Source organism: Portunus trituberculatus, chromosome 43 (genome assembly GCF_017591435.1).
Source record: "Portunus trituberculatus isolate SZX2019 chromosome 43, ASM1759143v1, whole genome shotgun sequence".
Classification (NCBI taxonomy): Eukaryota; Metazoa; Arthropoda; class Malacostraca; order Decapoda; family Portunidae; genus Portunus; species Portunus trituberculatus.
The window spans coordinates 13,521,911-13,543,764 of NC_059297.1; the positions used below are offsets into that span (position 1 = coordinate 13,521,911).

Below are 21,854 nucleotides of genomic sequence, written 5' to 3' on the forward strand. Positions count from 1 at the left end.
AGGAAGAGACGGGGAGGGGGAGAGGGAGAGGGAGAGAGGGGGAGGGAGAGAGGAGGAGGAGAGAGAGAGAGAGAGAGAGAGAGGAGAGAGGGAGAAGGAGAGGGAGAGGGGGGAGAGGAGGAGAGGGGAGGGGAGGGAGAGGGGAGAGAGGGAGAGGGGGAGAGGGAGAGGGGAGAAAGGGGAGAGGAGAGGGAGAGGGGGAGAAGGAAAGGGTGGCAGGGGAGAGGGGGAGGGGAATGGGAGAAGGAGAGAGGTGGAGGGGAGAGAGGGCGAGGCAGGGGAGAGAGGGGAATGGGGAGGGGAGAGGGGAGAGGGCGAGGAGGGGAGAAAGAGGAGGGAGAGGGGAGAGGGAGAGAGGAGGAGGGGAGAGAGAGAGGGAGGGAGGGAGGAGAGAGAGAGAGAGAGAGAGAGAGAGAGAGAGAGAGAGAGAGAGAGAGAGAGAGAGAGAGAGAGAGAGAGAGTTGACTTTTCGTCACATGTAACACAGTAAGGTTAGTGACATACGCTCTGGCAGCTATCTTAACCCATGACTTCGGTGCTCATCACTGTGCCATAAGCCTTTCAGCCTGGGATGGATGAAACTTTTTTCCCGTGGAACACAGAGCCCCCTCCAGGCTTTCACAGTTCACCTTTCATAGGTTTCCCATGGATATCCATTTTTCGACCAACACGCGGATAGGTTGAAGCTGCCTGTCTCACTTCGAATTTGAGGTAAGTCTCGGGGTCCGTATATGGATGCTAATCACTGCACCAGGGGGGGGGCGCAATATTAATGTACGGCACGATATTATAAAAAGTGCCCCAGCTAACTTCCTGCATATCCAAGGGCAGTACCATTTGTAGTAAAAACTACGCAGCTGCTTCGAATTGGCTCCCTTCAACTCATTACTACGTCTCACTTTGTCCCATAAATCTAACTCGAGAAACCAGTTGTCACGTGTAGACCCATGTTGATGTTTTTATTATATATAATGTTACATACAAAAAACAGGCTACAACAAACTATGCATAAATAAATGAAGCAAAAGTTGAGAGGGGTGTCAAGATACTTGGATCGCTACCAGAAGAGCAGTCTGACCTGGGAACATTAATATGTTCCCCTTCACAAATGTACAAATGTGAAGCCCAAAGGTGTTGTAAGAGTCGCCGTGCTAATTTAGAAGTTTGAATGGAGGGTGTGTGTGTGAATGTGTGTTTGTAGTTTTTCGTGTGTTTAGAGTGAATGCCCCCTTTGTGTTGTGAGGAAAAGATTCAGTGATGTCACAGTTGGACAAATGATAAGTTAAAAACATCCATTGATCCAGTGCTTCTGATCTCATTGGAAGTAATTATATCGTTTCGCCAGGTGTCTACTACCTCCTGCTATACCTTTGTCTCCCAGCAAAGGACAAGGGTGTATGTTACGAAACTGAGCTGGTGGATTTGCTTTATCATATGTATTACTAATACATCTGCGGTTTCTTAGTTTTTCGTACAAAAGACACTATAGAGATACATAACTGTAATGTAGCAGAGCTGTGATGATTTACCCAACAGCATTGGGACTCCCGGAAAATACCGCACAAGGTGCCATGTGAGCGTGCTGCGACATCACTCAGCGCCAAGGTTACTCTCTTTCTTGAGTGCCAGTGGCGTGCTTCCCCAGGGTGGAATGTCCCGCCTCAGGGTTTATAAGGCGAGGTTCAGGGGTCACCAGCATCACAGTCTGCATTGACACAGCCATCATGAAGACTTGCACACTCCTTGGCCGTCCCCTCCTGCTGGTGGCGGTGCTGGCGGTGTCCTGGGCCGCGGCTGTCCCTCTTCAGGACACGGACAGACTGCAGGACATCCACTCGGAGGAGCAGCTGCAGGCGTATCTGGAGAGCAATCCCTCTGTGTTGCGTGAGCTGTACCCAGACTTGCTTCGCGAAGCCTCCGAGGTGTTGGTGGTTGTTGACCCAGACACGCTGGTGGAGATGCTGAGGGAGCAGGCGGCGACCGCCACGCACGAGCCCCACCAGGAGGATAAGGAAGAAGAGGAGGAGGAGGAGGAGGAGGAAGAGGCCCAAGAAGGAACGCAAAAATATCAAGAAGACAAGAACCACCGCAGCAAGAGACAGGTCACCTTCGGCGTTGGGATGAACCGCGGGTAAGACGTCCTTTTCCTCTCTCTCTCTCTCTCTCTCTCTCTCTCTCTCTCTCTCTCTCTCTCTCTCTCTCTCTCTCTCTCTCTCTCTCTCTTCTTTCTATGATAAAGACATTTTTTTTCGGTGCAACACAGCAGCTAACACTGCCTCCCACAGGCCCTACGGAAGGGACTACAGTGCTAATATTGGCTACGAGCGTCGCTTCAACAACGGCAGGTCATCCTTTGGCGTGCAAGCCAACAGGAACTGGGGCGCCAGCGGCAGGTGAGTGTGTGGTTTTTTCATTGACCTAAGGATACAAGAAAAACAGCATATATGTATATACTATTCATTTATTTGTCTATGTAGTCATTTATTTATTTATGGTCTTATAAACAGAAAACGAAAATTTACCAATGTTCTTATTACTTTTCTTTGCTTGCAGATCCCAGGGATATGGGATCAGCTTCTCGCATAGATTTCGCCGCTAGGGGAGTCACAGACATCGCGCAGCTTTTCACAGCTGTCGCAGTAGGACAGACGCTTCCCTCTGCCGCACACAGCAAGCCGATCTTTATTTTATGGATTAAACTGTACTGATTTCCTTTGGAATTGTACCCATTAAAATATTAACTTTCGTAAACAATTGTCTCATATTCCTTTCATTATAAGATAAATGAACAAGCAGTAGACACAAAAAGTTATAACATGCATGAGAACAGACACATCGAAATGTACTTTTTAAAGTCTATAAGTAATGATATCACCGAACACATGTTACTTTAAAAGTGACAGTTTGCCAATAATTGATTATCTAATGTTCAATAGTATTTTCTCGCCTGATCCATTCATGGCAAGGATGGCAAACCCGAACAACTTTCTGTTGGGTAGTCTTCAAAATTAATACACTCCAGGTACATAAGCTCAATCGTTCTCCACTGTCTCAATACTAAATTCAACAGTTTTAGATTGGTGGGGGACATGCATGTACTAAGGTAACTAAAGTGTGCCACAGACTGCTGCGTCTTTCATCGTGATGGTGCTGCTCCACGGTGGTGCTGTTCACCGTGGCACTGGGCTTCCCGCGTTGCCTGAGTCGCGCATTTTTGGCAGTGTTACTGTTTTCGTCGCTTGACCTTGTGTAACACGAGTCCTCTCACACCCCGGCACCAACCTTTCCTCCCTGCTGCCCCTCACAGTCACCATTCTGCTCTTCTATATATAATTCACAAACTCCAAGAGTTCATGGTATACACCCTCATGGGTGTTCATATTAGACACTGATGCACACGTGTAGTACGCAACCCACCCACACTGAGTGCAGTACGTCTCAAAGTGGGGTGCAAGTCAGCAAATTAGATTTTCCTGTGGTGTGAAATAGTGTCGTGTCCATTTCTATCCACTCTCAGCCTTGCATTGTCATCACTAAAGGTTTGAAAAAAAACTATTTCAACTAAACGATATTTTCTTTGAGTTTAGCAAAAAGAAAAAAAACTTATGCTGTATATTTTCATAAGGTGTCCCATGCTTGACGACATTTTTATTTGATACATGTTAAAAACGTCATGACATTGGTATTTTGATTATCTGTCTCACGTTTTCTAATCAATCAATTAGAAGTTAAAAGATGGAGGTGAGTGATGCGAGAGGTAAGGGAAGGCATCCGTATCATCCGCATCAACAACATGAAAAATGTTATCCTCATCACATGACTTTAATCCCTTCAATACTGGGACGCATTTTTACCTTGAGTTTTGTTGGGATTAGATGATTTTATTGACATTAGGAAGGTTCTATGGAGGTCAAAAGATAAAAATGGCCAGTCTTCACTAAGTTAATTCCCACACAAGTTCCTGAAGCTGTATAAAATCGCCAAAATAGTTGGTAGAATGAATATGAAGATACGTCCCAGTACTGAAGGAGTTAATATACTTAATTCATTTGACATAGTAGATAAGAATACTCACAAATATAAATTGTTTCTACGGCCGCCACACGCGTTGAGTTATTTTTGTTTCGTTTGCATTTTTTTCTTTTAGTATTTCAGTTTAGAGGAAATCTATAGTTCATTGGAAAAAGAAAGGTTAATTTTTACCTTCTTATCTAATTTGAAATACTTAGTTTTTGTTACCTTCTATATGTAGGCCACTTTGCTGCAGATGATGAAGTTTGGATAATTCATAATAATTTTGGTGTCCTGAAATGCCAGTGAACCAGTGAAAATCCACCAATTACTTCTCACACATCGAAAATTTGCTTCCCATGCATTTATTACTGAAACAAAGCAATGACATAATACACATGTCGTAGTGTTTCTTTAATCCATGACGCCGTGTCGATGTTTACAGATATGACAGAAGTTTCAAGACCCTACATCACAATATGTAATTTAATACATAGTGGAACAAAAAAAAAAAAAAAAAATGGAAACTAAGAAAAGAGCCAAACAATACAGTAGCCTCTCACATCCATACATCCATGCAATATATCAGTAGCGACAGAAGCAAATACAGAATCACAGACAGGCGGACTCCACATTCTGTGGAAGAACGAAAGTATAGTCTGTGACTGGCCGCGGGCTGTTCTTCTTTCCCCTCTGCTATCATGATCACTGTACAATTCATTGGTCCACTATAAAGTCCCACACCGAGGTGCCTTGATGCGAAAATCACCATCTGAGACACCGCTGTGTGAAAAGGATGACGTAAGTAATTGTTAGAGAACGCCGTGTATGGGAGACTTTTGAAAAACCCACCCAGTTCCTCGAAGCGGTTAATTAAGGGGAGGTCTTCACTCTGGCTCGCTGTATGGGGAATCACGCTGTTCACCCTCTTGCCCCTCCATGCCGAGCGCTGGTGTGAGCGTCAGAAGGTCAAGAAGGGACGAGATTTATGGGTTGGTTTTCCCTTCATTTGATAGCACACATACATGCACACATCCCCACCCACTCTCTCTCTCTCTCTCTCTCTCTCTCTCTCTCTCTCTCGACTCTCTCTCTCTCGACGCTCTCTCTCTCTCTCTCTCTCTCTCTCTCTCTCTCTCTCTCTCTCTCTCTCTCTCTCTCTCTCTCTCTCACACACACACACACACACACACACACACACACACACACACACACACACACACACAAACAAACACACATGGTAAGTGATGACAATAAAATGTATGAATGTAGATCTTGAAATGCGTAGTAGTATTGATAAAGATTGTGTCGGTAGCCATTGCCTTTGTGTCGACCGGCATGGGTGACTTCGTGTTCACCAAGGCAGTGTTTATTGAATTCGTCACGATGAAATATTCCTCATTTGAAGAACATTTTTCTTTCACGTATTGGGAATAGAAATACGAGATGAAAGTTTGTACAGCACATTGTTATTCTTTTAGAACATAAGAACATAAGAAAGGAGGGAAGCTGCAAGAGGCCGCCAGGCCTATACGAGGCAGTCCCAGTGTGCTTAATCTACCTAATTCCATCTATCTTCCCCATCCATGAATTTATCTAACCTTCTTTTAAAGCTCCCTATTGACTCAGCCCTGACTACGTGCCCACTGAGACTGTTCCACTCATCAACCACTCTGTTTGAAAACCGGTTCCTTCCCATTTCCTTCCTAAACCTGAATTTTTCAAGTTTAAACCCATTATATCTGGTTCTGTCGCCGCTACTGATCCTAAGAACTACATTCCCCTTTGTTAAAACCCTTATTACACTTAAATACTTCTATCAGGTCTCTTCTTAACCTACGTCTCTCTTAGGAATGCAGACTAAGTTTTTTCAGTCTCTCTTCATAGGGCATATTCCTCATTCCCTTTATCTTTTTAGTCATCCTCCTTTGCACTGACTCCAATTGAGCTATGTCCTTCCTGTAATGTGGGGACCAGAATTGTACCGCATAGTCAAGATGTGGCCTGACCAGCGCCAAGTATAATTTTAGTATTACTTCAGGACTCCTGCTTTTAACACTTCTAAAGATGAAACTTAATACTCTATTCGCCTTATTTCTGGCCTCGATACATTGCTTCCTTGTACAGAGATCAGAGCTAACTATGACTCCTAAATCTTTCTCATACTTGGAACTTCCTTGTGCCACGTTATCTATTGTGTACCTATTGTTTGGATTATCTCTACCCACGCTCAGCACCCTGCACTTGTTAATATTGAACTTCATTAGCCATCTATCTGTCCATTCCTTCATCCTATCCAAGTCAGCCTGTAAATCCTTGGCATCCGAATCGGACCTAATTAATCTACCTATCTTTGTGTCGTCCACAAATTTACTGATATCACTATTAATTCCACTATCCAATTCTTTGATATATATTAGAAATAATAATGGCCCTAAAACTGAGCCCTGTGGCACCCCACTAACTACTTATCCCTACTCGGAATTCGAAACATTAATTACTACCCTTTGCCGCCTGCCGTCTAACCACGCTTTAATCCAGCCTAATATTTCTTGCTATAAAAGCTCAACAAGTTGGTAAGACACGACTTTCCCTTCGTAAATCCATGTTGTGTGTGATTTATCAAGCCGTGTTTGTCTAGGTGTTCCCTAATGCTTTTTGCTATTATTGTTTCCATTAGTTTACCCACAATTGAAGTTAAGCTGACAGGCCTGTAATTAGACGTTAGGGTTTTATCCCCCTTCTTAAATATGGGAACCACATTAGCTTCTCTCCACATTATCGGTACCTCACCTGACTCCAGTGACATCCTAAAAGTGCCGCTAAGGCTCGCTTACAACGTCCTTGCATTCCTTTAGAACCCTTGGATAAATTTCATCAGGTTCTGGTGACTTGAATTTCTTTAGTTTATCTATCTCCTGTTCTACCATCGCCTTAGTTATAAGGATATCTGTCAACTTTTCACTATCCTCTGCCCTAAATACCACATCGCTATCTGGGATTTCCTGTGTGTTCTTTTGGGTGAAGACAGTTAAAAAATACTCGTTCATAATTCTACTAATCTCTTCCGCAGAACTAGCCATTTCACCATTTGTTGTCCTTAAGGGACCTATTTCTTCTCTGTTTTTCGTCTTATATAATTGAAAAATCTCTTAGGTTCCGTCTTTGCTTAGCTGGCTACCTTCAACTCATATTCACTTTTAGTTTTCCTCGTTAACCTCTTAACTGTTCTTACTAATTCATAGTATCGTGGCCTTAAAGCTTCACCTCCTGCCTTTAGCCTCTTAAATATATTCCTTTTTTGCCCTATGCATCTCTTTAATCTGTCTGTCATCCACTTTGGATCGTTGCTTCATGATTTTATTGTTTTATATGGAATGTTGGCTATCTGACCGTCACGTATTTTTTGTAGGAACTCGGAATAGCACTAATCCTCAGCTGACCGGGATACCTCCCAGCTTCCCCCTCTGCCTCACTCTCTCTCTCCGCCCCATCCCGACTTCACCCCTCCCTGCTCTTCCCTGGTCCTCCCTTCCTTCTAGTTCGTAAATACTCCTTTAATCCATCGAAATTAGCCTTTCTGAAGTCAGGTACTCTTTTTTTGTTCTGTTTTCTAAAAGTTTCATGCCATTTCAATGTATACCTTACTTCTTTGTGATCGCTGTTACCTAAATGGCCTCCAACCTCCACCTGTGTAACTGCCTCCTCCCTGTTTGTCAGAACTAAATCTAGAATATTATTTCCCCGCGTGGGTTCTAAAATGACTTGCTTTAAAAAATTATCCTGTATGACCTTAATGAACTCATCTGCTTCCCTGTTACCCACCATCAAGCTCCAATCAACATTCCTATAGTTAAAATCCCCTACCACACATACCTTACTGTACCTGGCTGCTCTATTTATTTCCTCCCATAGGGAAGAGTTTATTTGGTCTGAAGCATTTGGTGGCCTGTACACTAAACCCATTACTACTGATTGAGATCCGTTCTTGATATCTACCCATAGAGACTCTATTTTGCTGTCTGTCTTAATTCTGCTGTTTACGCAACATTGCAGTGTGTCCTTGACGTACAAGGCCACTCCCCCCTCTCTTCTGTTTTCCCTGTCCTTATGAAAAAGTGTATAACCATCAATTTTCACCTCCTGATCAAACACCTTCCCTGACATATCTAACCAAGTTTCTGTTAAAGCAATTATATCAAAATTTTCAATACAAGCTGCACCTCTCAGCAAATCTATCTTGCTCAAAACACTCCTACAGTTTGTTTTCAGAAACAATTTCCAGGTAAAGCAACAGGCAAGATAAGTGAGTAGAATCCAACACCGGGATTTAAAGATAATGTTTCCAAAACAACAATAACTGTATGAAGGAACCTACTAATTCGGATAAAGGTCACATTTTGAAAAGGGATCAGCTGTTCTTACACACACACACACACACACACACACACACACACACACACACACACACACACACACACACACACACACACACACACACACACACACACACACGCACGCACGCACTGTAAAGCTTTCATCTTTTATTACAAAAACTTTACTCCTTGACATAATATAAAGTTTTGTCTCCGCACATAGAATCCAATTGTGAGTCTGTTATGAGACAAAAATTTGTACCTGTAATCAGTTATCAAATTTTACTTATTCAGCGCTATCTTTATTGTACAAGAACAGGAAATATTTGAAATCATCGAGTTAGTACATTTATGTAATAATCTTCTAATTATCTTTTCTATATACGAGTACATCACACACGTTACTCATTGCAGCAGTGTGAATCTCCCCAGTCCGCTGGCACTCCCGGAAAATACCGCACAAAGTACCATGTGAGCGTGCCGCGGCATCACTCAGCGTCAAGGTTACTCTCTTTCTTGAGTGCCAATGGCGTGCTTCCCCAGGGTGGAAGGTCCCGCCTCAGGGTTTATAAAACGAGGCTCAGGGGTCACCATCATCACAGTCTGCATTGACACAGCCATCATGAAGACCTGCACACTCCTTGGCCGTCCCCTCCTACTACTGGCGATGCTGGTAGTGTCCTGGGCAGGGGCTGTGCCTCTTCAGGACACGCACAGCCTGCAGGACATCCACTCGGAGGAGCAGCTGCAGGCGTATCTGGAGAGCAATCCCTCTGTGGTGCGTGAGCTGTACCCAGACTTGCTCCGCGATGCCTCCCAGGTGTTGGTGGTTGTTGACCCAGACACGCTGATGGAGATGCTGAGGGAGCAGGCGGCGATTGCCACGCACGAACCCCACCAGGAGGAAGGAGGAGGAGGAGGAGGAGGAAGAGGCCCAAGAAGGAACACAAAAATACCAAGAAGATAAGAACCACCGCAGAAAGAGACAGGTCACCTTTGGCGTTGGGATGAACCGCGGGTAAGACATCCTTTTCCTCTCTCTCTCTCTCTCTCTCTTTCTCTCTATGATAAAGACATTTTTTTCGGTGCAACATAGCAGCTAACACTGCCTCCCACAGGTCCTACGGAAGGGACTACAGTGCTAATATTGGCTACGAGCGTCGCTTCAACAACGGCAGGTCATCCTTTGGCGTGCAAGCCAACAGGAACTGGGGCGCCAGCGGCAGGTGAGTGTGTGGTTTTTCATTGACATAAGAATACAAGAAAAAACAGCATATATGTATATATTATTAATTTATTTGTCTATGTAGTCATTTATTTATTTATGGTCTTATAAACAGAAAACAAAAATTTTACCAATGTTCTTATTTCTTTTCTCTTCTTTGCAGATCCCACGGGTTTGGGATCAGCTTCTCGCATAGATTTGGCCGCTAGGGGAGGCACGAAGCTTTTCACAGCTGTCGCAGTGAGACAGACGTTTCCCTCCGCCACACACAGCAAGCCGATCTTTAATTTATAGACTAAACTGTACTGTTTTCCTTTTGGAATTGTACCAATAAAAATATTTACTTTCGTAAACAATTGTATAATCTTCCCTTCATTATAAGATAAATGAACAAGTAGAAGACATAAAAAGTTATGACATGCATGTTCATGAAAACAGACACATCGAAATTCACTTTTTGAGGTCTATGAATAATGACATCACGGAACACATGTTATCTGCAGAGTGACAGTTTGTCAATAATTGAGTATCTAATGTTCAATAGTGTTTTCTCTCCTGATCCATTCATGGCAAGGATGGCAAACCCGAACTGTCAGTCGTGTTGTCTTCAAATACACGCCAAGTATAGAAGCTCAATCGTTCTCCACTGTCTCAACACTCAATGCAACTGTTTTAGACTGGTCGGGGACATACAAGTATTAAGGTAACTAAAGTGTGCCAAAGACTGCCGCGTCTTTCATCGTGATGGTGCTGCTCCACGGTGGTGCTGTTCACCGTGGCACTGGGCTTCTCGCGTGGCGTGATGGCACTGGCTGAGTCACGCATGTTTGGTAGTGTTAATGTTTTTGCCGCGTGACCTTGTGTAACAGGAGTCCTCACACTCCGGCACCAACTTTGCCTTCTCGCTGCCCCTCACCAAAACCACTATGCTCTTCTATATATGATTCACAAACTCCAAGAGTTTACGGTGTACACCCTCATTGGTGTTCATATTAGGGACTGATACACACGTGTAGTACGTAACGCACCCACACTGAGTGCAGCACGTCTCCATGTGGGGTGCAAGTCAGCAAATTAGATTTTCCAGTGCTTCAGTTTTCTTGCTGTGTGAAATAGTGCCGTGTCCATTTCTATCCACTCCCATTCTTGCACTGTCATCACTAAAGGTTGGAAAAAATATCTATTTCAAATAAACGATATTTTCTTTGAGTTTACCAAAAAAAAAAAAAAACAAGATTTTTGCAGGTTATTTTTATAAGATGTCCCACGCATGACGACATTTTTACTTGATACATGTTAAAAACGTCATGAACATGGTATTTTAATTATCTGTCTACTAATCATTCAATTAGAAGTTAAAAGATGGAGGTGAGTGATGCGAGAGATAAGGGAAGGCATCCGTATCATCCGTATCAACAGCATGAAAAATGTTATCTTCATCACATGACTTTAATATACTTAATTCATTTGACATAGTAAATAAAAAGACTCACTAATATGAGATGTTTCTACAGCCGCTACACGCGCTGAGTTATTTTTGTTTCATATGTATTTTTTTTTTTTTTTAGAATTTAAGTTCAAAGGAAATCTATAGCTCATTAAGAAAAAGAAATGTTAATTTTTATCTTCTTATTTACTTTGAAATACTTAGTTTTTGTAACCTTCTATATTTAGGCCACTTTGCTGCAGATGATAGAGTTTGGATAATTGATAATAATTTTGGTGTTTTGAAATGCCAGTGAACCAGTGAAAATCCACCAACGACTTCTTACAAATAAAAAATTTGCTTCCCATGCATTTATTACTGAAACATGCACATAATAATACACATGTCGTAGTGTTTCTATAATCTATGACGCCGTTTCGGTGCGTGCAAATATAGCAGATGTGTGAAGACCCTACATCACAATATGTAATTTGATACATAATGGAACTAAAGAAAATATGAAAACTAAGAAAAGAACCAAACAATACAGTAGCCTCTCACATCCACACATCCATGCAATATATCAGTAGCGACAGAAGCAAATACAGAATCACAGACAGGCGGACTCCACATTCTGTGGAAGAACGAATGTATAGCCTGAGTCTCGCTGCGGGCTGTTCTTGTTTCCCCTCTGCTGCCATGATCACCTTACAGTTCATTGGTCCACTATAAAGTTCCACACCGAGATGCCTTGATGCGAGAATCACCATCTGAGACACACCGATGTGTGAAAAGGATGACATGAGTAATGATAAGAGATCGCCGTACATGGGGGACTTTTGAAAAACCCTCCCAGTACCTCGAAGCGGTTAATTAAGGGGAGGTCTTCACTCTGGCTCGCTGTATGGGGAATCACGCTGTTCACCCTCTAGCCCCTCCATGCCGAGCGCTGGTGTGAGCGTCAGAAGGTCAAGAGGGGACGAGATTTATGGGTTGATTTTCTCTTCATTTGACAGCACGCACACACACACACACACACACACACACACACACACACACACACACACACACACACACACACACACACACACACACACACACACACACACACACACACACACACACACACACACACACACACACACACACACACACACACACACACACACACACACACACACACACACACACACACACACACACAAACACACACACACACACACACACACACACACACACACACACACGCACACAGAGATGCACACACACACACACACAGACACACACACACACACACACGGCCCGGTAGCTCAGTGGTTAGAGCGCTGGCTTCACAAGCCAGAGGACCGGGGTTCGATTCCCCGGCCGGGTGGAGATATTTGGGTGTGTCTCCTTTCACGTGTAGCCCCTGTTCACCTAGCAGTGAGTAGGTACGGGATGTAAATCGAGGAGTTGTGACCTTGTTGTCCCGGTGTGTGGTGTGTGCCTGGTCTCAGGCCTATCCGAAGATCGGAAATAATGAGCTCTGAGCTCGTTCCGTAGGGTAACGTCTGGCTGTCTCGTCAGAGACTGCAGCAGATCAAACAGTGAAACACACACACACGCACACAGATACACACACACACACACACACACTCTCTCTCTCTCTCTCTCTATCTATCTATCTCTCTCAACACACACACAAAAGACGAAAATAAAAAAGACACACATGGTAAGTGTTGAAAATAAAATGTATGGATGGAGATCTTGAAATTGTCTGAAAGTTCTTTACCACGATTAGAACTACGCATTAGTATTGATAAAGATTGCGTCGGTAGCCATTGCCTTTGCGTCTATTGGCATGGGTGACTTCGTGTTCACCAAGGCAGTGTTGACTGAAAACGCCACGATGAAATATTCCTCATTTGAAGAACATTTTTCTTTCACGTATTAGGAATAGAACTACGACCAGAGAATTTGTACAACACATTGTTATTCTTTTTTTAAACAATTTCCAGGTAAAGCAACAGGCAAGGTACGTGAGTAGAATCCAACACCAGGACTTAATGATAATGTTCCCCAAAAAAACAATAACACACACACACACACACACACACACACACACACACACACACACACACACACACACACACACACACACACACACACACACACACACACACTGTAAGGCTTTCATCTTTTATTACAAAAACTTTACTCCTTGACATAATATAAAGTTTTGTCTCCGCACACAGAATCCAAGGGGGAGTCTGTTATGAGACAAAACTTGGACACATGTTTGTACCTGTAATCAGTTATCAAATTTTACTCATTCAGCGCTATCTTTATTGTACAAGAACAGGAAATATTCGAAGTCATCGAGTTAGTACATTTATGTAATAGTCTTCTAATTATCTTTTCTATATACGAGTACATCACACACGTTACTCATTGCAGCAGTGTGAATCTCCCCAGTCCGCTGGTACTCCCGGAAAATACCGCACAAGGTGCCATGTGAGCGTGCCGCGGCATCACTCAGCGTCAAGGTTACTCTCTTTCTTGAGTGCCAGTGGCGTGCTTCCCCACGGTGGAATGTCTCGCCTCAGGGTTTATAAAACGAGGCTCAGGGGTCACCATCATCACAGTCTGCATTGACACAGCCATCATGAAGACCTGCACACTCCTTGGCCGTCCCCTCCTACTACTGGCGATGCTGGTAGTGTCCTGGGCAGGGGCTGTGCCTCTTCAGGACACGCACAGCCTGCAGGACATCCACTCGGAGGAGCAGCTGCAGGCGTATCTGGAGAGCAATCCCTCTGTGGTGCGTGAGCTGTACCCAGACTTGCTCCGCGAAGCCTCCCAGGTGTTGGTGGTTGTTGACCCAGACACGCTGATGGAGATGCTGAGGGAGCAGGCGGCGATTGCCACGCACGAACCCCACCAGGAGGAAGAGGAGGAGGAGGAGGAGGAGGAGGAAGAGGCCCAAGAAGGAACACAAAAATACCAAGAAGACAAGAACCACCGCAGCAAGAGACAGGTCACCTTTGGCGTTGGGATGAACCGCGGGTAAGACATCCTTTTCCTCTCTCTGTCTCTCTCTCTCTCTCTCTCTCTCTCTCTCTCTCTCTCTCTCTCTCTCTCTCTCTCTCTCTCTCTCTCTCTCTCTCTCTCTCTCTCTCTCTCTCTCTCTCTCTCTCTCTCTCTCTTTCTTTCTATGATAAAGACATTTTTTTTCGGTGCAACACAGCAGCTAACACTGCCTCCCACAGGTCCTACGGAAGGGACTACAGTGCTAATATTGGCTACGAGCGTCGCTTCAACAACGGCAGGTCATCCTTTGGCGTGCAAGCCAACAGGAACTGGGGCGCCAGCGGCAGGTGAGTGTGTGGTTTTTCATTGACATAAGAATACAAGAAAAAACAGCATATATGTATATATTATTAATTTATTTGTCTATGTAGTCATTTATTTATTTATGGCCTTATAAACAGAAAACGAAAATTTTACCAATGTTCTTATTTCTTTTCTCTTCTTTGCAGATCCCACGGGTTTGGGATCAGCTTCTCGCATAGATTTGGCCGCTAGGGGAGGCACGAAGCTTTTCACAGCTGTCGCAGTGAGACAGACGCTTCCCTCCGCCACACACAGCAAGCCGATCTTTAATTTATAGACTAAACTGTACTGTTTTCCTTTTGGAATTGTACCAATAAAAATATTTACTTTCGTAAACAATTGTATAATCTTCCCTTCATTATAAGATAAATGAACAAGTAGAAGACATAAAAAGTTATGACATGCATGTTCATGAAAACAGACACATCGAAATTCACTTTTTGAGGTCTATGAATAATGACATCACGGAACACATGTTATCTGCAGAGTGACAGTTTGTCAATAATTGAGTATCTAATGTTCAATAGTGTTTTCTCTCCTGATCCATTCATGGCAAGGATGGCAAACCCGAACTGTCAGTCGTGTTGTCTTCAAATACACGCCAAGTATAGAAGCTCAATCGTTCTCCACTGTCTCAACACTCAATGCAACTGTTTTAGACTGGTCGGGGACATACAAGTATTAAGGTAACTAAAGTGTGCCAAAGACTGCCGCGTCTTTCATCGTGATGGTGCTGCTCCACGGTGGTGCTGTTCACCGTGGCACTGGGCTTCTCGCGTGGCGTGATGGCACTGGCTGAGTCACGCATGTTTGGTAGTGTTAATGTTTTTGCCGCGTGACCTTGTGTAATAGGAGTCCTCACACTCCGGCACCAACTTTGCCTTCCCGCTGCCCCTCACCAAAACCACTATGCTCTTCTATATATGATTCACAAACTCCAAGAGTTTACGGTGTACACCCTCATTGGTGTTCATATTAGGCACTGATACACACGTGTAGTACGTAACGCACCCACACTGAGTGCAGCACGTCTCCATGTGGGGTGCAAGTCAGCAAATTAGATTTTCCAGTGCTTCAGTTTTCTTGCTGTGTGAAATAGTGCCGTGTCTATTTCTATCCACTCCCATTCTTGCACTGTCATCACTAAAGGTTGGAAAAAATATCTGTTTCAAATAAACGATATTTTCTTTGAGTTTACCTAAAAAAAAAAAAAAAAGATTTTTGCAGGTTATTTTTATAAGATATCCCACTCATGACGACATTTTTACTTGATACATGTTAAAAACGTCATGAACATGGTATTTTAATTATCTGTCTACTAATCATTCAATTAGAAGTTAAAAGATGGAGGTGAGTGATGCGAGAGATAAGGGAAGGCATCCGTATCATCCGTATCAACAGCATGAAAAATGTTATCCTCATCACATGACTTTAATATACTTAATTCATTTGACATAGTAAATAAAAAGACTCACTAATATGAGATGTTTCTACAGCCGCTACACGCGCTGAATTATTTTTGTTTCATATGTATTTTTTTTTTTTTTTAGAATTTAAGTTCAAAGGAAATCTATAGCTCATTAAGAAAAAGAAATGTTAATTTTTATCTTCTTATTTACTTTGAAATACTTAGTTTTTGTAACCTTCTATATTTAGGCCACTTTGCTGCAGATGATAGAGTTTGGATAATTGATAATAATTTTGGTGTTTTGAAATGCCAGTGAACCAGTGAAAATCCACCAACGACTTCTTACAAATAAAAAATTTGCTTCCCATGCATTTATTACTGAAACATGCACATAATAATACACATGTCGTAGTGTTTCTATAATCTATGACGCCGTTTCGGTGCGTGCAAATATAGCAGATGTGTGAAGACCCTACATCACAATATGTAATTTGATACATAATGGAACTAAAGAAAATATGAAAACTAAGAAAAGAACCAAACAATACAGTAGCCTCTCACATCCACACATCCATGCAATATATCAGTAGCGACAGAAGCAAATACAGAATCACAGACAGGCGGACTCCACATTCTGTGGAAGAACGAAGATATAGCCTGAGTCTCGCTGCGGGCTGTTCTTGTTTCCCCTCTGCTATCATGATCACTGTACAATTCATTGGTCCACTATAAAGTTCCACACCGAGATGCCTTGATGCGAGAATCACCATCTGAGACACCGCTGTGTGAAAAGGATGACATGAGTAGTGATAAGAGATCGCCGTACATGGGAGACTTTTGAAAAACCCACCCAGTTCCTCGAAGCGGTTAATTAAGGGGAGGTCTTCACTCTGGCTCGCTGTATGGGGAATCACGCTGTTCACCCTCTAGCCCCTCCATGCCGAGCGCTGGTGTGAGCGTCAGAAGGTCAAGAGGGGACGAGATTTATGGGTTGATTTTCCCTTCATTTGACAGCACGCACACACACACGCACACACACACACACACACACACACACACACACACACACACACACACACACACACACACACACACACACACACACACACACACACACACACGGCCCGGTAGCTCAGTGGTTAGAGCGCTGGCTTCACAAGCCAGATGACCGGGGTTCGATTCCCCGGCCGGGTGGAGATATTTGGGTGTGTCTCCTTTCACGTGTAGCCCCTGTTCACCTAGCAGTGAGTAGGTACGGGATGTAAATCGAGGAGTTGTGACCTTGTTGTCCCGGTGTGTGGTGTGTGCCTGGTCTCAGGCCTATCCGAAGATCGGAAATAATGAGCTCTGAGCTCGTTCCGTAGGGTAACGTCTGGCTGTCTCGTCAGAGACTGCAGCAGATCAAATAGTGAATTACAGTGACACACACACACACATGTACACACACACACGAACACAGAGATGCACACACACACACACACACACACACACACACACTCTCTCTCTCTCTCTCTCTCTCTCTCAACACACACACACACACACACACACAAATAAAAAGACACACATGGTAAGTGTTGAAAATAAAATGTATGGATGGAGATCTTGAAATTGTCTGAAAGTTCTTTACCACGATTAGAACTACGCATTAGTATTGATAAAGATTGCGTCGGTAGCCATTGCCTTTGTGTCTATTGGCATGGGTGACTTCGTGTTCACCAAGGCAGTGTTGACTGAAAACGCCACGATGAAATATTCCTCATTTGAAGAACATTTTTCTTTCATGTATTAGGAATAGAACTACGACCAGAGAATTTGTACAGCACATTGTTATTCTTTTTTTAAACAATTTCCAGGTAAAGCAACAGGTAAGATACGTGAGCAGAATCCAACACCAGGACTTAAAGATAATGTTCCCTCAAAAAACAATAACTTACACACACACACACACACAAACACACACACACACACACACACACACACACACACACACACACACACACACACACACTGTAAGGCTTTCATCTTTTATTACAAAAACTTTACTCCTTGACATAATATAAAGTTTTGTCTCCGCACACAGAATCCAAGGGGGAGTCTGTTATGAGACAAAACTTGGACACATGTTTGTACCTGTAATCAGTTATCAAATTCTACTCATTCAGCGCTATCTTTATTGTACAAGAACAGGAAATATTCGAAGTCATCGAGTTAGTACATTTATGTAATAGTCTTCTAATTATCTTTTCTATATACGAGTACATCACACACGTTACTCAGTGCAGCAGTGTGAATCTCCCCAGTCCGCTGGCACTCCCGGAAAATACCGCACAAGGTGCCATGTGAGCGTGCCGCGGCATCACTCAGCGCCAAGGTAGCCCTCTTTCTTGAGTGCCAGTGGCGTGCTTCCCCAGGGTGGAATGTCCCGCCTAAGGGTTTATAAAACGAGGCTCTGGGTTCACCAGCATCACAGTCTGCATTGACACAGCCATCATGAAGACCTGCACACTCATTGGCCGTCCCCTCCTGCTGGTGTCGGTGCTGTCGGTGTCCTGGACAGCTGCTGTCCCTCTTCAGGATACGCACAGCTTGCAGGGCATCCACTCGGAGGAGCAGCTGCAGGCGTATCTGGAGAGCAATCCCTCTGTGGTGCGTGAGCTGTACCCAGACTTGCTCCGCGAAGCCTCCCAGGTGTTGGTGGTTGTTGACCCAGACACGCTGATGGAGATGCTGAGGGAGCAGGCGGCGATTGCCACGCACGAGCCCCACCAGGAGGAAGAGGAGGAGGAGGAGGAGGAGGAAGAGGTCCAAGTAGGAAGGCAAGAATACCAAGAAGACGAGCACCACCGCAGCAAGAGACAGGTCACCTTCGGCGTTCGGATGAACCGCGGGTAAGACATCTTTGCTCTCTCTCTCTCTCTCTCTCTCTCTCTCTGGTAAGACATTTTTCGGTGCAACACAGCAGCTAACACTGCCTCCCGCAGGTCCTACGGAAGGGACTACAATGCTAATATTGGCTACGAGCGTCGCTTCAACAACGGCAGGTCATCCTTTGGCGTGCACGCCAACAAGAATTGGGGAGCAAGCGGCAGGTGAGTGTTCGGCTTTTCATTACCACTGAAAAAGGTTTTTTCATGTAATGGCCTTTATCGCCTGTAGGCATACTTGAATAGTATATGTGGAAGCGCTGTTCAGCTTCAGCCCATTAGTGGAACAGGCAGTTTTTTTATAGTGGTACCCATATTAGGGCTTATATCACCACCAAAGCGCATCTTTGGTATAACCACCTAGAACCTGGGTACCATGGTGACATATAGGTAACTTTAAACCACTCAACAAATGGCATAGCTTCAAAGCGGTATGTGGTGGGATTCGAACCTACGCGTAAACTCTTTGGTGTTGTATTCATCTTTTTTTTGAGAAGGCACTCAAGTAATGTAACGACATTCTTTGTCCTCAGGTCCCATGGATTCGGTATCAGCTTCTCGCACAGATTCGGTCGCTAGGGGGCGTCACAAGCACCTCGGACAGCGGTAGCAGTAAATACCTCGCACTAGAAATCGAGCTGCACGTCCAGAGCGACATCCTTATCTTACACCAAACACAACACGCCACCTTCTGAAGATGTGTTGCATCATCTAAATAAATATGTATATTTGTACCATAGGCATTGTTTTGTTCATCCATCGGACCTATACTCTAGGGAAGTGGTTCCCAACCTTTCTATTCACGTTACCCAATTACTGACTTGCTTCCACACAGCAAGTATAAGAGTGTAAGTGCAGTGCTTATGTCCGTAATAACTATGCTAAACGGTGGAAAGCCTTTGGAAGCAATCATTAGGATGAATCATAATCATATTTTTATGTGCTACTACATGAGAGAGTACTTGGTTACCATGACATGAGGCTGTCATGGATATCTTCCGAAATAATATGATGTATGAAGATTACTACCTTGCTACACTTCTGAAACAAGTATGCCACTAACATCCAATTTCCTATCACATTTAAGGACCTCTGGGCGTTTCTCACCCGTGACGTTAACAGAAATATGCTCCAAAATTTGCACGTGATTACAGTTCCCTGGCCATAGTGCGCGAGCTGGCGAGATGTCCCATCTAATCTTTGGGCCTTGCACAGTATTACCTTAAGTCACTCCTCAATCACTCCTCAAATCATCCAGCAGGGCACGCTCAGAGTTTCCTTTACTCAGTCAGTCACGTCTCACTCATCCTTTCGACGGCGATTCCGCTGGCTACGAAATACATGCGCGCACTCTCAGATTTTGAACAACTAGATGGATTTTTACGTTTCTTTTGATACTGTACACACACAAAAAAAAAAAAGAATAGATAGATGAATAATGAGCCATAACCAAACTAATTCTAACATCCTAAATGAAACCTGAAAATTCTGTCTACAATATATATTAATATATATATATATATATATATATATATATATATATATATATATATATATATATATATATATATATATATATATTCAAATTACTCAGAATAAAAAAGGCCTATCTGATAAGGGTAGGAAAGACCATGTTAATATTCTAGAATAAATAATATAATACCTACTGCGACTCGTCAGGTGGTTGTGGATGCTGCTCACTAACAAACCATAACTCTCAGGATGCAAATGAACATGAGCGAACGAAATCTGTTAATTTAGAGTATGTCTATAGTTTCTTTTTCGCATAGGAATACTCTTTTTTTTTATAATTGTATCATAACTTTGTGTTCCATAGGGATGGTAAAATATCATTGGAATTTTTGATGAAGAGGAGAAGTTCACTCTAACATTAAATTTTCCAATACGAGAGCTTCGTGTTTGGCCGACGGAACCCGAAGCACATAGCTGGAAAAGTGTTTGAAGACATTGAAAACTGCTGTATTGCTATTAGTAGATACTAACACTACTTTTAAAATTCAGGTTACACACTCACCACAGTGAATCACAGCACAGGGAGAGGAGGGGAGACTGCGTAAGTGAATCACCACTAGCTTCTCATAGTTTCTCTGCACACGCACAATACCACACATTAACTGCACCGCTTTTCGTACGTATCGAAAGGTTGCAGTAGATACTGACTGGGTCACTCAGATAAGTGTTAAGGCACAAAACAGAGAGTTTACACAAGGCCCGCGAGCTTACATCTGCTTCAGGCGGTGTCAAGGTACAACTGAGGTGAGCTCTGTGGATGGGCGCTTTTTGCGATATCATTATTTATAGTGTAATATCAATTCTCATATTTCTCACTGCTTTGTTTCTTTGTTTTGCCTGTGGCCTCTCCTTATATCTCTAACCGTTCCCGTTCTTTCATTTTTTGTCTTCCTCCCAGTTTCCATCCTTTTACTGTTCAGCTCTCCACCCAGTTTTTCTACTCTGCCCTGCTCACGTTGTGTGGTGTAGGAGTAAGGCAACACCCCAACTTCACTGCGCTGCCATACTGCGCATCCTCTGCGCCGCCATCTCGCGGTCGCTTAAGGCCCTATCATACTGGCCTATGATACGCGGAACCAGGAACATCCGCCCTAGATAGCTGGAACTTGCCCGGGATTAGCGGAACCAAGTTGGCATGGCTTCATATCCATCCCGGTTCTCCGTATGCTATCCCAATGGAAAGTAAACATGATATATGCAATAAAAACTTTTCATTTGAACTAAAAAGAATGTGACTAAATTTTTCATATTGGAATATCAAATAATATTTCATCAATTTAGAAAGGTAAAATATATATATATATATATATATATATATATATATATATATATATATATATATATATATATATATATATATATATATATATATATATATCATGTCGATAGTTTGGGCTCATGGCACCACCTCTGACTGTAAGTTGCCATCGCGCACGTCTCAGCTTTTCTCTAGTTTTCTTTACTTTTCTTCAACAAGAGGAAGTGCAAATGCAGTTCCTGGACAAAGCACAGGCTGAGGTATAAGCGGCATGGTTTTGTTCTGGTTTATTTTGATTAGGCTTTGTCTTGGTTAGTGGGC

General features: G+C 43.3%; 2 protein-coding genes and 1 long non-coding RNA gene across 3 annotated transcripts in view; all 3 read left to right on the plus strand.

Annotated features, from left to right (window-relative positions):
- LOC123517982 overlaps positions 1-19,481 on the plus strand; it is a 20,047-nt gene extending 566 nt beyond the window's left edge. Inside the window, exons 2-4 of the mRNA XM_045278484.1 lie at positions 1,630-2,131; positions 18,800-18,907; positions 19,276-19,481. Of these exons, the coding sequence (XP_045134419.1) occupies positions 1,630-2,131; positions 18,800-18,907; positions 19,276-19,321 (656 nt within the window). The 3' untranslated portion in view covers positions 19,322-19,481. The remainder of the gene's footprint in view (positions 1-1,629; positions 2,132-18,799; positions 18,908-19,275) is intronic.
- LOC123518239 lies at positions 8,973-9,965 on the plus strand. The gene is made up of 3 exons (XR_006678727.1): positions 8,973-9,405; positions 9,506-9,613; positions 9,776-9,965. It is a non-coding gene; the product is annotated as an uncharacterized LOC123518239 (long non-coding RNA).
- On the plus strand, positions 13,642-14,746 carry LOC123518238. The gene is made up of 3 exons (XM_045278962.1): positions 13,642-14,083; positions 14,287-14,394; positions 14,557-14,746. The coding sequence occupies exons 1-3, from the start codon at positions 13,683-13,685 to the stop codon at positions 14,600-14,602; spliced, it is 555 nt and encodes a 184-aa protein (XP_045134897.1). The 5' UTR covers positions 13,642-13,682; the 3' UTR covers positions 14,603-14,746.
- Positions 19,482-21,854: the final 2,373 nt, after the last annotated feature.

Bases quoted from the DNA above. Each gene is read 5' to 3' on its own strand.
- LOC123518238 (XM_045278962.1), top strand. From the start codon at position 13,683: ATGAAGACCTGCACACTCCTTGGCCGTCCCCTCCTACTACTGGCGATG. The intron at 14,084-14,286 runs GTAAGACATCCT...TGCCTCCCACAG, and splicing joins GGCGTTGGGATGAACCGCGG to GTCCTACGGAAGGGACTACA. The intron at 14,395-14,556 runs GTGAGTGTGTGG...TCTTCTTTGCAG, and splicing joins AACTGGGGCGCCAGCGGCAG to ATCCCACGGGTTTGGGATCA.